This window comes from Spea bombifrons, chromosome 4, assembly GCF_027358695.1.
Source record: "Spea bombifrons isolate aSpeBom1 chromosome 4, aSpeBom1.2.pri, whole genome shotgun sequence".
Lineage (NCBI taxonomy): Eukaryota > Metazoa > Chordata > Amphibia > Anura > Pelobatidae > Spea > Spea bombifrons.
In genome coordinates, this window is record NC_071090.1 from 21,245,284 (window position 1) to 21,261,715 (window position 16,432).

Genomic DNA, 16,432 nt, shown 5'->3' on the forward strand with positions numbered 1-16,432 from the left:
CCACATTTTTATCGCTTTTGCATTATCACAATTTTTATAATCTATTTTCAGAAAACTGCAGTTATGTTTTAACAAAAAGTTCAACTTTCTTACACACCTTTTAATTAGTATTTTGACAAAAATTAAATCGTCACACTGTGCTGCAGTCTTGTGCAATTTCTAGGGGAAAAAAAGGCAAACGCTTGTAATCGGGTTATGGCAAGGTAAGTGTGATATCCCATCCTTGCCGTTGAGAGTACATATTTAAAGCTGGGATCCCGCTACAAATAGTATGTCAAGCACCACATCTGATCTACTGCATACTGTGTTTAGGGGAAGTGATCAAGGCAGCGGAGCTTGTCTACGCGCATTGCGCATGCCTTCCCCGACTGGCTGAGAGGAGAATTCCCAGCAGCGCTACGGCAGCCGGTGAATTCCCGCTCGATGGACGCAGACAAAACCCGCTGCTGTTGGCACTTCCGCTGGGGCTTCTATGACAGAGCACCGGCGTCACATGACCTTCCGGTGCTCAGTCATAGAAGCGCCGGCTGCCCCCACCAGACACCAGGGAGTCAGAAGCACTGGTAAGTTGGGGGGGGTGTTATATAGGGGGTGTAAGGCATTTCTGGAGGCAGATGTGCAAATAAAAGGAAATAAAAACAAATATTTTTATCAATCATAGCTTTTATTAAATATGAAAAAATAGTTTACATGAATTAATATTTACTAGTAAAACTTTTTTTTTCTCTATATTAATATTCCGATTTTGGGGGGTCGTCTTAAAATCGAGCAAATATGGTAGTAGTAATAATAATCAAATCACGTTTGATAAGGACCCCAGTCCCTGGTATGAGGGTATCAACCCAAAACATTGTTGCTCCCATTGGATGGTGTTTTTGACAGGATATGTAATGAATACTATGATGTGTGCTGTAAATTACGTGAAAGTGTTTACTGTCATCAGTGATATTGGTTAATGATGTAAGAGTGTTTTTTAATTAAAAAAAAAATATTTAGCTTTTTAAAGGTAAATTCACCCATGTCATGCAGAATAAATGCATGATTTATTTATTGTACGACTTTGATTTATTTGATATTTATTTTAAGTGTCCATAAAAGTCATAAACACTGAATCACTGTTTACCCGCCAGTCCCATGTTCGTTTTTCTTTAGGACATATTTAGTTTCCATCAGCTAGATGGAACATTATTTTAAATTGAATATTGTAAAATATAGCTAAGGTGGGTGCTGCGGGTAAACTGAACCTACAAGAGCACAAGCAATTCACTTTAAGGTGGATTTAATGGTGCAGACACAAGACCAGCTTGGCCCTCATTACAGAAAGCTTCCTGGAACATTCTCTGTTCAATTAATAATCCGTATAGCTGTATGTGTATTAAGGACTACATAAATGGTGTGTGTGCTCAAACAGAACTGTGAGTGAAATACAAGGGTAATGTCATCTACAGGAGCTACCACAATGATGCAGTGGCGGAACTACCGGGGTCGCGACTGCGACCGGGCCCTGGAGTTCTGCCAGTCAGGGGGGCCCAAGGGGGGCCGAGCGGTTGCTGAAAACGACAGCTCGTCAACTCTTGGGCCCCCCTGACTGACAGAAATCCAGGATGCCTCTGCTCCCCGCCGCTGCTGCCGCCGTCGCCGCCACCTGCCTCAGCGCTGCCCAGAGTGCAGTGTTGGGAGCGTGAGGCGTTTGTCTCGGGTGCCGGCGCTTCACACTGAGCGCCGGCATATGATGTCATATGCCGGCGCTCAGCAGTGAAACCCGAGACAAATGCCTCACGCTCCCAACACAGGAGTTGACAGTAAGTGACCTACAAAGGGGGGGTAGGGAGGGAGTGGGTAGATCGTGAGAAGGGGGGGTAGGGAGGGAGAGGGTAGATCGTGAGAAGGGGGGTAGGGAGGGAGAGGGTAGATCGTGAGAAGGGGGTAGGGAGGGAGAGGGTAGATTGTGAGTAGGGGGTAGATCGTGAGAAGGGGGTAGGGAGGGAGAGGGGAGATTGTGAGAAGGGGGTTAGGGAGGGAGAGGGGAGATTGTGAGAAGGGGGTTAGGGAGGGAGAGGGGAGATTGTGAGAAGGGGGTTAGGGAGGGAGAGGGGAGATTGTGAGAAGGGGGGTTAGGGAGGGAGAGGGGAGATTGTGAGAAGGGGGTTAGGGAGGGAGAGGGGAGATTGTGAGAAGGGGGGTTAGGGAGGGAGAGGGGAGATTGTGAGAAGGGGGGGTAGGGAGGGAGAGGGGAGATTGTGAGAAGGGGGTAGGGAGGGAGAGGGGAGATTGTGAGGAGGGGGGTAGGGAGGGAGAGGGGAAACTGTGAGAAGGGTGTAGGGAGGGAGAGGGGAGATCGTGAGAAGGGGGTTAGGGAGGGAGAGGATAGATCGTGAGAAGGGGGGTAGGGAGGGAGAGGGGAGATCGTGAGAAGGGGGGGAGGGAGAGGGTAGATAGTGAGAAAGGGATAGATGGGTTGGGGGTTCGGGGTAGCGGGGGCCCTTAACAGATTCTCGCACCGGGGCCCTGAGGTTTCTAGTTACACCCCTGCAATGATGGCTTTGAAAGTGTTGACAAACAACATGTTACAAAATAAAAGTGGCTTCAGTTAGTGGGGTTGTCAGCCCATACGGTATATCCGCTTAACTGGGTCTATGCTTTGGTTTCAACTCCGCAATTAGCCTGTGTATTATGAAGAGCTTGGTGGCAGAATCAGGATTTTGGAGGTCACCTCTCTGACTCTCCCCATTTTTCAAGATTAACTTATCAAGGGTTACTCTTTATGATGGTGAAGTTAATCTCCTACCCTAGCCAATTATCCCTGCGTGGGTATAAGTCTCTGCTATATCTTAAAAATCGGCATTGTTTTTCGGTGTTAAAACACGCCCGGCCCTGTGTTTTTGGTGCCGTCTCCTTTATTTTAAAACATTTTGTCTGGCCGTGCCAAGTAACTCGATGTTATATAATGCTTGCACAAGGTCTCGCATGCCTTCTATAAATATTAATAAAATGAGCTTCTGAATGTGAATAAGCGCAACTTGAAAAACCTTTGTTAGATTTACCAATGTAAAAAGGAAGGCATGATTGACAACCAACTGTATGCCAATGAAGTGAAATGGTGTTATGATGCAGAGATCCAATGGGCAAAGCCTCTCTATACAAGACCTTAAGGTGGTCTCAAACATAAAATGGAGATTCTTCTCTGCAGAGCACATGGCAAATCAGTTAGGACATTTGGTCACCTTCCACTCCCTCCCCCAGTGCAATGTCCTTTCCCTTTTCTATCACCTTGGTCTCTAAGGGTCACTGGAGAAGATGGTTACCAGGGGAGTGTCCAGCAGAAGGAGGACTTATTGTGTTTATAAAGTCCTGCCAACTCTCTCTCTCTCTGAGTCTGCGTGGAGATGATCACAAGGGAGTGGTAATTGTATCACGTGTTTACAGGCTTATCCTGCTGTTTCTTTGTTATTTCCATTCAATCAATGAATAGTTAGTTTGGTAACAGCATATACTAACTTATAGTAATTTGTATATGTATTGTTAATTTGTTTAGCCTCTCTTAATAAATATTGTTAATTGCAGAAAACAAGGAGTGTGGACTCTGACTTTACACTCGATAGTGGTTATTGATAGCATAACAGTGTAAATATATATATATTCATACAGTAAATGTTATTCAATAATTATAGTAAGATTCATAAAATACAGACACGTTTTTATATTTATAACACCAATGTTATGGCTATATTTATGACGTTGAACATATGTGTGTATATAACTACAAACACGGCCTTGGCCTCCAACATGCAGAATATATGCTGATCCCCACCACTCAGTGGGTTAAACGTGCCAAAATCGTGGTATATGAGCATATGCATAAAACAGAATATTTTATGAAATAAACCGAATTAGGCGATTTAGCAGCCGTAGACCTAAATCTGTGCCCCCCCCTTCTTTCTATCCTTTAAACTTATTTTTAGTATTGGTCCGGTCCTAGTACCGTTGACGCTTTTCACAGAAATAGTTTGTTAAAAATGTTAAATTCTAAATTGCCATGTTATGCAAATGCAGACATTAATCAGTCATGTTACCTTAAAGAAACTAAAAAGGATTCCTAAAAATATCTTCATTGTTTTTACCTGATTAAAGGGGCACTTTAATGTTCCTACTTTAAAATACAGTCTTTAGAAACGAAAAACTGCTTACCTGATGTAGAAACTGCATCTGCAGCAGCTGCCCATCATCGAGGTCTGATTGCTCTTGCTACTTATTGGCTGCTTTAAAAAGCCAATCAGCGGCAGGAAAGTGTTCCCATTCAAGAGGACATAGTCTTAAGCTAGAGGGGCGAAGATTTAAAAGTAACGTCAGGAACTATGACATTACTGAAAGGGTAATGGATGCGTGCAATAGCATTCCAGCAGTGGTAGATGTAGAACACAATGAAGGTGTATAAGCAAGCATGGGATAGGCATAAGGGTAAGCTAGATTTAAAATAAGGCCAGGGCCTATGGAAAGCATTCAGAGGTTGAGCAAACAAGACGGGCCCAATGTTTATCTACTGTCACTTTCTATGTTAATGGGAGCGCTTATGCACCCTACCACTAGTGTTCTCCATGGCAGCACTGAAGCCGATTGTAGATGAATAAATCATGTAGATATGATATATCATAGAGATGTGTTCAGGCAATAACTGGGGTAGGGAAAAGGGCAAGGGGACACCATGAAGATTTAAAGGGACCACATAGCTATCGTATGCATTAAATTGAGTGTCCCTTTAAACCTTCACAGGGTGGTGCAAAATGAATTAACGATCTGGTTAGGATAAGGTGACCAGATTTTTAAAATGAAATCCAGGGACATTTTCTTTTTTAAACTATTTTATTAGCAGATTTTCTTCAAACTATATATGCCGTGTATTTTGGTATGTCTTTGTGATTTTATGATATATAAATGATTTCTCGCATTTTGTCCATGAGATAAAAAAGCACTTCTTAGAATCTTTTGGGCAGGGCCGGATTAAGAGCATCATGGGCCTGGTGCTGAGGATTTTGGGTCTTTTACTTTTTAGCTTATTACAATAATTGCAACCTTCGTTCAGGTATTGTTGTCTTCTCCCAAACCTGCTTCCAATAGCACACCAGTACCACCACCTAGGAAACCGACAGTGCTCTGCACAAAAGTACACAAGCTGCTCAGTAAGAAGTGCCAAGCATAAGGTCACAAAAATGTTCAGCAAGAGGGGACCTGAGTTGGACTTCATACAAGACCATGGGTCCATGGGTTGACAGCTTTGTACCATGAAAAGAAATCTATTGCTCACTTAAAACGTCTTCTCACTACACACAGAAGTAATACTATAACATGTGTTACTCAATAGTTTAAAAAAAACAGACAGACACTCTATTTCTAAAACATCTATTTTCTGCTGCTATGGCAATGAAGATGTTTGGCTTATAACTGCCTGCTACAGGGCCAGTGGTTAGAATTTTACAGTCCCTGAGAAAATGAATTAGTTATTATATCTGGGAAATTTACAGTGACCTAGAGACAAGGGTTATGTAAAAAAAAATCAAGTTTTTACACATTTTTTGCTGTCTTAGTACAATCACTTGTGCTACAAATTTAGAAGGGTGTTTTATCTCTGGATAAGTAAAATTAAATACTTCAATTTATTGCTACAGAAAGTAAAGTGCCAGGAAACAGATGACCAAATAAATACCAGGACAGGCTTTGCCACACCGACACCCAAACACACACACACACCAGGACAGGCTCTGCCACACCAACTCCCAAATACACACACACACACCAGGACAGGCTCTGCCACACTGACACCCAAACACACCAGGACAGGCTCTGCCATACCAACACCCAAACACACACACCAGGACAGGCTCTGCCAAACCGACAACCAAATACACCAGGGCAGGCTCTGCCACACCGACACCCAAACACACATCAGGACATGCTCTGCCACACCAATGCCCAAACACACACCAGGACACGCTCTGCCACATTTACACCCACACACACCAGGACAGGCTCTGCCACACCAACACCGAAACACACACCAGGACAGGCTCTGCCACACTGACACTAGGGATGCACCGAAATGAAAATTCTGGGCCGAAACCGAAAATTCAGGATTAACTTGTCCGAATCCGAAAATGACCCCCCCCCCCGCAAATAATCACACTTTTAGTAAACACCTTGGCAACAAGTCAGTACACCGCTAAGTGGAAATATAAAAATTGGGCCCAATTAGCCATTTCCCCTCCCCGGTGTCATGTGACTACAAGGTCTCAGGTGTGAATGGGGAGCAGGTGCGTTAAATTTGGTGTTATCGCTGTTACGCTCTCTCATACTGGTAACTGGAAGTTCAACATGGCACCTCATGGCAAAGAACTCTCTGAGGATCTGAAAAAAAGAATTGTTGCTCTACAAAAAGATGTCCTAGACTATAAGAAGATTGCCAAGACCCTGAAACTGAGGTGCAGCACAGTGGGCAAGACCATACAGCGGATCTCACAGGACAGGTTCCACTCAAAACAGGCCTCGCCATGGTCGACCAAAGAAGTTGAGTGCACGTGCTCATCGTCATATCCAGAGGATAGATGTATGAGTGCTGCCAGCATTGCTGCAGAGGTTGAAGGGGTGGGGGGTCAGCCTGTCAGTGCTCAGACCATATGCCGCACATTGCATTACATTGGTCTGCATGGCTGTCGTCCCAGAAGGAAGCCTCTTCTAAAGATGATGCGCAAGAAAGCCTCCAAACAGTTTGCTGAAGACATGCAGACTAAGAACATGGATTACTGGAACCATGTCCTGTGGTCCGATGAAACCAAGATAAACTTATTTGGTTCAGATGGTGTCAAGCATGTGTGGTAGCAACCAGGTGAGGAGTACAAAGACAAGTGTGTCTTGCCTACAGTCAAGCATGGTGGTGGGAGTGTCATGGTCTGGGCCTGCATGGTCTGCCAGGACTGGGGAGCTACAGTTCATTGAGGGAACCATGAATGTCAACATGTACTGTGACATACTGAAGCAGAGGATGATCCCCTCCCTTCAGAGACTGGGTCGCAGGGCAGTATTCCAACATGGTAACGGCCCCAAACACACCTTCAAGACAACCACTGCCTTGCTAAAGAAGCTGAGGGTAAAGGTGATGGACTGACCAAGCATGTCTCCAGACCTAATCCCTATTGAGCATCTGTGGGGCATCCTCAAACAGAAGGTGCGGTAGCGCAAGGTCTCTAACATCCACCAGCTCTGTGATGTCGTCATGGAGGAGCGGAAGAGGACTCCAGTGGCAACCAGTGAAACTCCATGCCCAAGAGGGTTAAGAGCAGTGCTGGAAAATAATGGTGGTCACACAAAATATTTACACTTTGGGCCCAATTTGGAAATTTCCACTTAGGGGTGTTGCCAAGGTGTTAGGCATTAATGGCTGTGTGTTGAGTTATTTTGAGGGGACAGCAAATTTACACTGTTATACAGGCTGTACACTCACTACTTTACATTGTAGCAAAGTGTAATTTCTTCAGTGTTGTCACATTGAAAATATATAAAAACATATTTACAAAAATGTGAGGGGTGTACTCACTTTTGTGAGATACTGTATATGATTGTTAACAGAAATCACACTCATATCATGCCAAGTAAACCAGTACATGCTGGAATCTGGGTATACCTATGCATGATAGGAGTGTGATTGCTGTTAGCAATTATATATATATATTAATAAAACATTCAATAATATATAGATATGATTTTTAACAGCAATCACACTCCTATCATTCCAAGTCAGCCAGTACATGCTAGAACCTGGGCATGATAGGAGTGTGATTGCTCTTAGCATTAGGGGTAAAGGAGGGACTGTACCACACTTGGGGGTTATGCATTTGATATCCTCTTGGGTGACTTTAGATATAACGTATTGGTAAACGTCTGCGCGATGCGCTTATCCAACCTCTGCTTCCGGCATTTTCTCCTGGCCTTTTTATGTGATGCCGGTGCTCCACCATAGATGCCATGGCGGAAGTGGCGGCAGCGGAGGTTGTCTACCCGCATCGCACAGACCTCCATGGCTGCCGGGGAGGAGGATTCAGGTCCCCTGCAGCACTGCGGGTAATGTGGATCCTAACCCTGCTGCTTGCGAGCAGCAGGTCTAAAAAAAAAAAAACAAAGAAAAAAAAAAGACAAAAAAAAACACCCGCCCGGCGCGCATCCTATACCCCGTTGATAGGAAAAAATGCGGCCTATATTCGGGCAAATATATCATTCTGTTTTTCGAATAATTCTTAACAACAAACATACAGTGTGATATGTCAAGAAGAGGCTGGGTTATATGCTATTCTCAAATGACAATCGCTTCTGACCCTTACTGCGCGTCGTCGATTCGCATTTTTTTTATTTCCGTCCCATTGACATATGCCGGAAGTGGATGGTCGTGGAACGCACAAGCCGGAAGAGTGTAGTTGAAACGCTGCTTGTTGCTGCAGAATGGAGTTTTGTATTCGTGTGTCGTTACTGTGCTGCGGATGCTGGTTCGTTTTGATTCCTATGACCAGGGGTAAGGAGAGTATCCGACTTGAATCTGGAATAATACAACAAAGAACAGTAATCAAATTAAGCCACCATAGCGTCCAGCTGTGCCAATTACCAGTAAAGGCAATCGTGTTATTAAAACATTCGTGATCTCGTTTCATAAACACATCGTAATCTTTTGAGAAGTTTAAAATTATTCTTGACACCGTTTAATTTAAACGAAATAGGGCCTAGACAACGGCGGGGGGGGGGGGGTATTTTCTGATGACTGAAGGATTTCCATTTTAATGAGCACCATATCCTGTTTGATGTTTAGGTATCAGGCTATTAAATCATATGGTGTCTATTGAGGTGGCAGATAGAATAAATTCTAAGATCACTAGATCCTTTTACATCATAGGAGGACCAAATGATGGAAAATGTTTTTTACACAATAAGACCGTTTTTAGAAGCATTGATGATCATCATGCTCCTAGAAAAAAAAATGTGTAATATGTTTCATACATACTGTGTTTTTATTTGTATGCCCCTCATTCTGCCCTGAAATCCCATGTTCTTCATAGTGTGACTATAGTGACATGTATTATAAGTAATATAAATAAGAAGCTGAAGAACTCTTGAGTAACCTATTTATTTTGTATTTGTCTTTTGAAGCAACATATGAAACAAGGCACACAAAACAAAGCAAGAGTTCACAGCACACCCAGTGAATAATATTTGGTGATTCGGTCACGCTATATGGCCATATACTGCTAAGCTCGCCACTATGTCAAAGTACCCCAAGTTTGGCGAGTCCTATCTAATTGTCCATGGCTATATTGCTTATTGAGGAGCTGATTCTTACGTAGTACATAAGGTTGAAGGCAAAAAACCCTGATTACGCTACTTTGAATTCTGCCATCAGGGGGAAAATTCCTTCTTGACTCAAAAAGGCAATCGGATTTTTCCTTGGATCAAGAAGCTCTAAAATATTAATTCTATTTTTAGCCCTGTATGTCATGCCTTTCTAAAAAAAAAATATCCAGACCACTCAAGAAATGTAAAGACAATGTAAAGACAATGAGGCACCATTAATGAGGCACCGGTGTGGCAGAAAGGGCTGCTCAACCCTAAAGTTTTGTCAGAGCCTACAGATATGCACAACAACAAAAAAGCAAAACATACTGATGTTTGGGATTCTGTCCGCAGAAGGCTTTCAATGGCATGAGAGTCTGATTAGGTTAAAATGCAAAGAAATCCCACTGATTCAGCCCCTTGGCAAGCATTATAGCCATGAAAAATTAGATAGGAATCGCCAAACTTCGGGTACTTTGACATAGTGGCGGGCTAAGAAATATATGTGCATGTAGTGTGACAGAATCCCTAATATTTATGCCTTTGGTGTTTTTTGAACAGTATTCACTGGGTATGCGCTGAATTCTTGCTTTGTTTTGTGTATGTATTGGTCATTATTGTTCTAGCAGGAACCCAGGATTCCAAAATTCTTTTTAGGTTGTGTGTGTGTGTGTATGTATGTATGTATGTATGTATGTATATATATATATATTTGCCTGTGACAGTTTTGTCTGGTGAGGTCTGCAGTAAAAAAATCAAAAATACAATTTATATGTTACCGCAAGTGTTTTAGAGCTACTGTTTGTTTTATTTTTTATAGGAAGTGAAAGTGCTCACCAAGATGGTGACATTAAAATAGATAACCCTTTGAGCCCAGATGCAGTTTCGTTGGCTGTACATGCCGAAGATGTTCCTGCGTCAGAGACCATTCAGTACAAGACGGCAGAGATTGCAGACGCGATGCAGAGCACCGACATTCCGACTGATCCTGCGGTACTGCTCACTATGGTACCCCGAGAGATGAAGGCTAGAACTGCTGCCGACGCAGCGGTCTCGGTTTGTGATAAAGGAACAGATGGAGAGGGGTGCACTGCCCACGAGACTCTGGCAGATTTGTTGAAGGTTTCTACTAATAACCAGGATAAAACAAGCGTGGAAAACATTGCGTCAGATCCAGAGCCACAAAAGACTGAAGAATCCAACACCACAGATAGCAACAAGCCTCTTAAAGTGAACTGCGAGGAGCGCAACATTACTGGGGTTGAGAATTTTACCCTCCAGATTCTAAATGTTTCACAGGTTTGTTGTTATTGCATTTTTAGTTTAGCACCCATGATAACCTCCAAAAAATGCATCAAACATGAAAACCCTGGCGTGGTAGGAAACCCTCTTGCACCGAACAGCAAAAGGCAGAATTCCCTGTAGTACATGTTTTATTCCAAAAACTCTTTTTTTGTTTTTTTTTTTAAGTATGCTAAAATAATATAACCAATATAAACTAAAGTGGCACATTCACAATGCTTGCTTTGTAGGCAAAAAAGGATAAAGCTGGAATTGAGTCAGGTGTCTCCACCAACCATGTGCCTTTGTCAGTGATTTCAGATTGCAGGAGACTTAAAGTTTATTACCATGGAGGATGCATTGTTCATTTTGTGAATAAAGCACTAAGTAAAGGTAATACTTCCGATCTGCGTAATGATGTGTATCACTGATTTTGCTTTTGTCTCTTACAGGATCTGATGGAGTTCTTGAATCCTAACAGCAGTGAATGCACTCTAGTTTTGTTCTACACCCCTTGGTGTCGGTTCTCTGCAGAGCTGGCACCCCACTTTAATTCTCTACCAAGAGCCTTTCCTATATTACATTTTGTGGCACTTGATGCCTCCCAGCACAGCAGGTAAATTGACTTATTTTTACTACCTTATATATGCTGTCTTCCATGACACATATCACTTGTGTTAAATAGGGTAAATTGGCTTAAAGTATTAATGGGAATGTATAATTTATCATGACACAAATAATTTAAACGGTTTTAATGGTATAAGCTTCCCATATGTTGGGGTTCCAGTGAACCCTTCTTACCGCCTAGGTGGATTTCTGCTGCCTGGGATAAATAACATCCAGTACATCTACCCAGGGAAGGGCTGCCTGCCTATGGCCTGGGGGGCAAGTCTAGTCAAGTGGCCCATTGCGCCACCGATTCAGCCCACCATCCATGTCCATCTTTTCCTGATTTTCTAACACATGTTGATGTGATGGGATTGGGAGTACGTCATTACACTAAAAAAAAAAGTCATCCTGAAGCCACAATTTAACACAACTAATCCTTTTTAATAAAATATGCAGATTGAAATAGATTAAGTAACACAAAACCTTCACTTTTCTGCTCACTGATTTCTGGGTCTAGAACATTTCGTCCTTTAAAGTGACTATAGTTTAATTGATTCCTACAGAAAGTAAAGTGCCAGGAAATAGATGATCAAATACACACCAGAACAGGCTCTGCCACACCCAAACACCCACACCCAAACAACACACACACCAGGACAGGCTGTGCCACACCGACACCCAAACACACACACCAGGACAGGCTCTGACACACAGACAGACAGGCTAAGCTATAACAATAATAATAATAAAAAAAAGTATTTTCCACAGTTGTCGTTGACCCCCCTTTTAGTGTTTTTGCCTGGGTTTTGTGTAATGGCCCCAGTTGCTACTCTTGTGCATTGATGCCGCCAGCATAGATAAAATGCTTTGGTCAGCAGAATGTAAAAGCTATATGTGTCCTGGAAAACATGGCCAATGCAGTCACCCTAATGCGCTCACACTCTTGTGTATTGCCCCCAGCTAGCCCCACATTGTATATTTATCCCACTGCCCAGTGCCCCCCTTTAGTATTGATTTATGTGATGCACCCAGATTACACTTACAGAATCTGCCGAACACCCAGAATGGAAGCATAAGACTTCCCACCTTTGCCCGCAAACAACCTGCCTGTGGTATCCTTAAACAGCCTCCCTGTGCAATTCTTTCCCCCCACTTACACATCCATGTCATTACACATGTATTCATTCATTTATTCACAAACAACATACATTTACAGATAGTCTGCGTTCTTCTCTTGTACCACCCAGGAAAGCAGGATCGGAGTGGAGTCATGTGACGTAGTGTCACGTGACTCCGCTGGTTTCTTGCTTGTCCTGGATGGAACAAGAGATGCTGCTCGCACAGCGAGCGACGCTCAGGTAAGTGGCAGGGCCTCAGTGGAAGTGATCGTGGGGTTGCGACCCTTGCGATCATGGTTAATGCGGGCTTTTGTCCCGCATTAAAGACGGCCATATCGGTCGTGCGGCCTGATCGATCACTCGGCCGGCCATTTTATTAACGTTTATGGCAGCCTGGGGGGCACTTCCTCTTTCTCCATGAATCTATCCTGAAAGAACATGCCTTATGCAGCCGGGGTCCTGTTGACCTTCTGGGAGCAATGTAAAGAAAGGCTCTGCTTCCAGCTGTTACATTATTGGGCACAAATAGTACAGAACAGCAACCATGTTGTTGAGCAGATAGCATTGCTTATATTATACCTGCTTGCTTATATATATATATTTTTTAATTTTGATACTTGTGTGAATTTACACCCATGTTGCAACATTATTATAATTTTTATTTATTTTTGTATTTTATAGCTTGTCCACTCGATTCGGGACAGTAGCTGTTCCTAATATCTTGCTGTTTCAAGGGGCCAAGCCCATGGCCAGGTTTAATCATACTGAACGGACCCTGGAGACTCTCAAGTCGTTCATATTCAACCAGTCAGGTACAAAGTATATCTGTTTTTAAATAAAGGGTTGTGTGTGATGTTTTAAAACAATATGACACTAACAGTGTGCATTGCATTGCATTTGGGACCTTTGAAGAGGAGGAGCGGTTACGTTCCTAGTTTTATTATTCCAAAAATAATGTAACAAATATAAAGTACTATTTGTTGGTCAGAACATAATTGCTTTGGGGATATTTGGTTTAAAAATAAGGGAGTGTTTATCCTCAGGGAAGCTGAGATCTATAAGAACAAGGACATCAGTTTATTTTCTGTCCTGAAGTTATCCCCCTACTCCGAACCTCATCCTGCCTGAGCTGATCAACTACTTCACAAAAGTGGAAAATTGGTGTAATTGGGGGAATAATCAAGCAGAACAAGATAAGATGTTATAAGTTCCTATGGGATACACACAGGATGGATTTGTAATGCATATGTTTTTTGTTTTTTTAATCTGTAAATCACATTTCACTAGAAAGCTTTATTTATCATACCGAACTAAAAAATGTAGTATTTTGGTTGTAGTTGCGCTTTAAAATGATTTGCATTTATTTTTATATGCCACTTTTGATGACTTCCAAACACTGGTAAGCAGATAAGTTAAACACAAAAGAAGTTCGATGTCATCATATGGATATTAGCATCAAGTATATCATGATTTACATTCAATATTGATCAATTGTTCCTCAGGTCCTTGGTTTATTGGAAATGTGTTCATTTGAACAAATCTCCTGCCGGGCAGCACCAGTGCTCTAAATTTTGGTTTCAATTGGAGCACATTCCTCACTCTGATTGGCTGCTTCAAGCAGCCTAAAGTGGTGCAAGAACTAAGCGTGTAATAAGCGGTTTGAGTAGAGAATACCTTGTCTGTTCCTTCTATGAAAGTCTCTTATATTTTGCTTGATATGTTTGCTATGATTTTCAGGAATTGAGCCGAAGCCAGAGGTGGTTGTGACAGAAGCAGATTTCGATGGCCCCTTGCCTCATGCTCCGCTTGCCGGAATAGACTGGTTGCTGGCGTTCTCATTGTTTTATGTAGCAATCTTCATATTATACGCAACCGTTCAGACTGATAGCATTCGATGGCTTATTCCTGGACAAGAGCACGAACATCAAGACTGAACTTCTGATTATCTTTTGCTTGTCAAAAAGTCAATGGTGTATTAAAGCAAAGCGGACTGATTTCCAGATGTGCCCCATAACATTTGCCAGTTTGGTGAACACAGAACTCCATTGCTTTCTACACTCTTTCTACAACAGAGTTTTCAAAAGCGGAAAGAAAATACCGGAAAGAAAAATGTTTTTTTACGTAGTTTGTTTCCAACCAGAACCTAAGAATACCCATGAACTGAACATATGGGACGCTATATCCCAATAATTCTTAGTGTCCTTTATAGTTATGGGACAAAAAAAGCAGATAAAAAATAATTGTTTAAACCGACATAGTGAGTTTGCAAAATGCCAGAAGTGGCAAAGATGCAAAATGTTCCTAATGTAAATAAAGAAGGAGCAAGTGCAAACATCACATGTGCACCATTGCAAATATTACAAGATGCTCAAAGATTTTTGGTTGGGACAAAATGCTAATGTGGAGGCGCTCTGATTATAAAATCTTTACTACCTCTCTGTTGAGAATCTTGACTTGCACACGAAGGCTGATTTTACAGGCACCACTAGTCACAAAGGCCACTGCCACCTAAAACCAAAATTAGAACAGCCCAGGAATTTGGCAAATTACAAGGGAGTAAGGATATGATTGCATGTGAGCATGTTTCTCTGACAAATAAATGAAAACGAGCTGAAATCTTAGTGGGAAATAAATATTGTCTAGAAAGTACCGATATATGAATTAACTGATAGATGATGGATATGGGCCGAGGTATGTATGATACTCTAGTGTGTATATACAGTGCCGTTTATTAACTAATAAAATAAATTCGGCATTTATCGTGGCTTCATTCTGTTAGGATATTAGCTAGATACACATAAGGGGTCAGACATTTGTGTCTGACAATGTTTTTTTTATATTAAATTTGGGGATAAATTACTTATATTGGTAATTTCATACAACATATTACACTCCATAAGAAATCTTTTTTTTTTTTTATCTTTGTTTTTTTCCAGTTTAGTCTTTCTATTATACAACATAACACACACACACATTTTTTTGTTTCATATTCACTCAGAAAAATAGTACTACTCTTCCTTATTAGTATCTGTATAGTGAGGCAATAGCAGACCTATTTTTCATAATTTCAATAGTTTATTTTTAATAGACGTAAAGACAATTTATTACAGTAATAATATATATATCTTAAAGATAGTTATATTGTTATATTGGGATATTAGCTAGATACACGTAACGATGATATGACATAACGTGTGGCCAACCATTTTTCTTTCCTTTATTAAATTTGAGGATAAATAAACACACTCATATTGGTCATTTCATACCACACATTACACTATTCATCAGAATAGATTTTTTTTTACTACATTCTCGTTTATGCATCATAATTTTAGTTATAACTGTTTCGGTTTTTAGTGGTACCTTCAAATCAGAACCACCGATTGGATTAGTAAATGACCTACAACATGTTGCATTTTCATCTGACTTTTGCTTTCATATTTTTTTTTGTTCATTGCTATAAAACACCGATGGTTTGAAGGCGCCAGTTCATTCTGTGTTTATTCGCTAAATGACTTAAGGTGCAAAGACTGATTTCCTTCTCGAGATGACGGCTCAACTCCAGGACGAGTCCTACATATCTCAGGGATGCTTGAGAACAACCTGGCTGTTTTGTTAATGTATATTGCTTAATGTGAAGATGTGACATGATTCAAACTAATTTCAAGGTGGATTTCCATTTGTATATATTTTTTTTTGGACTCTGATTGAAATGTTTGTGAATTATTTATTTGTAAATAAACTGAAATTAAGGATTTTTGTTTTCATTGACTATTCATATTTCTTATTATTTAATGAGTTGTAATGATCAACTGAAGGGTCAGAAAAGGCAATCTATGCCCTACCTTGGGATTAGTTCTCTTGTAGCTCTGTTGTCTAAAATGAAGCCTCATAAAGTACCCAAGCATGCCTTGTGATTGTCTGGATTTTCAACAATCCAGTTTCACACTACAAGAAAAGACCAAATGGAATCACTGAAAACAACACACTGCCCTTCCAAGAATAAAAATGACATCACTATTTCTATAACTATATATATATATTTGTTTATATTATATATG

The 16,432-nt window shown here is 41.4% G+C and overlaps 1 protein-coding gene across 1 annotated transcript; it reads left to right on the forward strand.

The window, feature by feature from the left end:
• Positions 1-8,434: 8,434 nt before the first annotated feature.
• TXNDC15 (thioredoxin domain containing 15) lies at positions 8,435-14,476 on the forward strand. Its single transcript, XM_053463510.1, has 5 exons — positions 8,435-8,554; positions 10,184-10,662; positions 11,097-11,260; positions 13,053-13,183; positions 14,109-14,476. Exons 1-5 carry the CDS (start codon positions 8,485-8,487, stop codon positions 14,303-14,305), a joined length of 1,041 nt encoding a protein of 346 aa, XP_053319485.1. The 5' UTR covers positions 8,435-8,484; the 3' UTR covers positions 14,306-14,476.
• Positions 14,477-16,432: the final 1,956 nt, after the last annotated feature.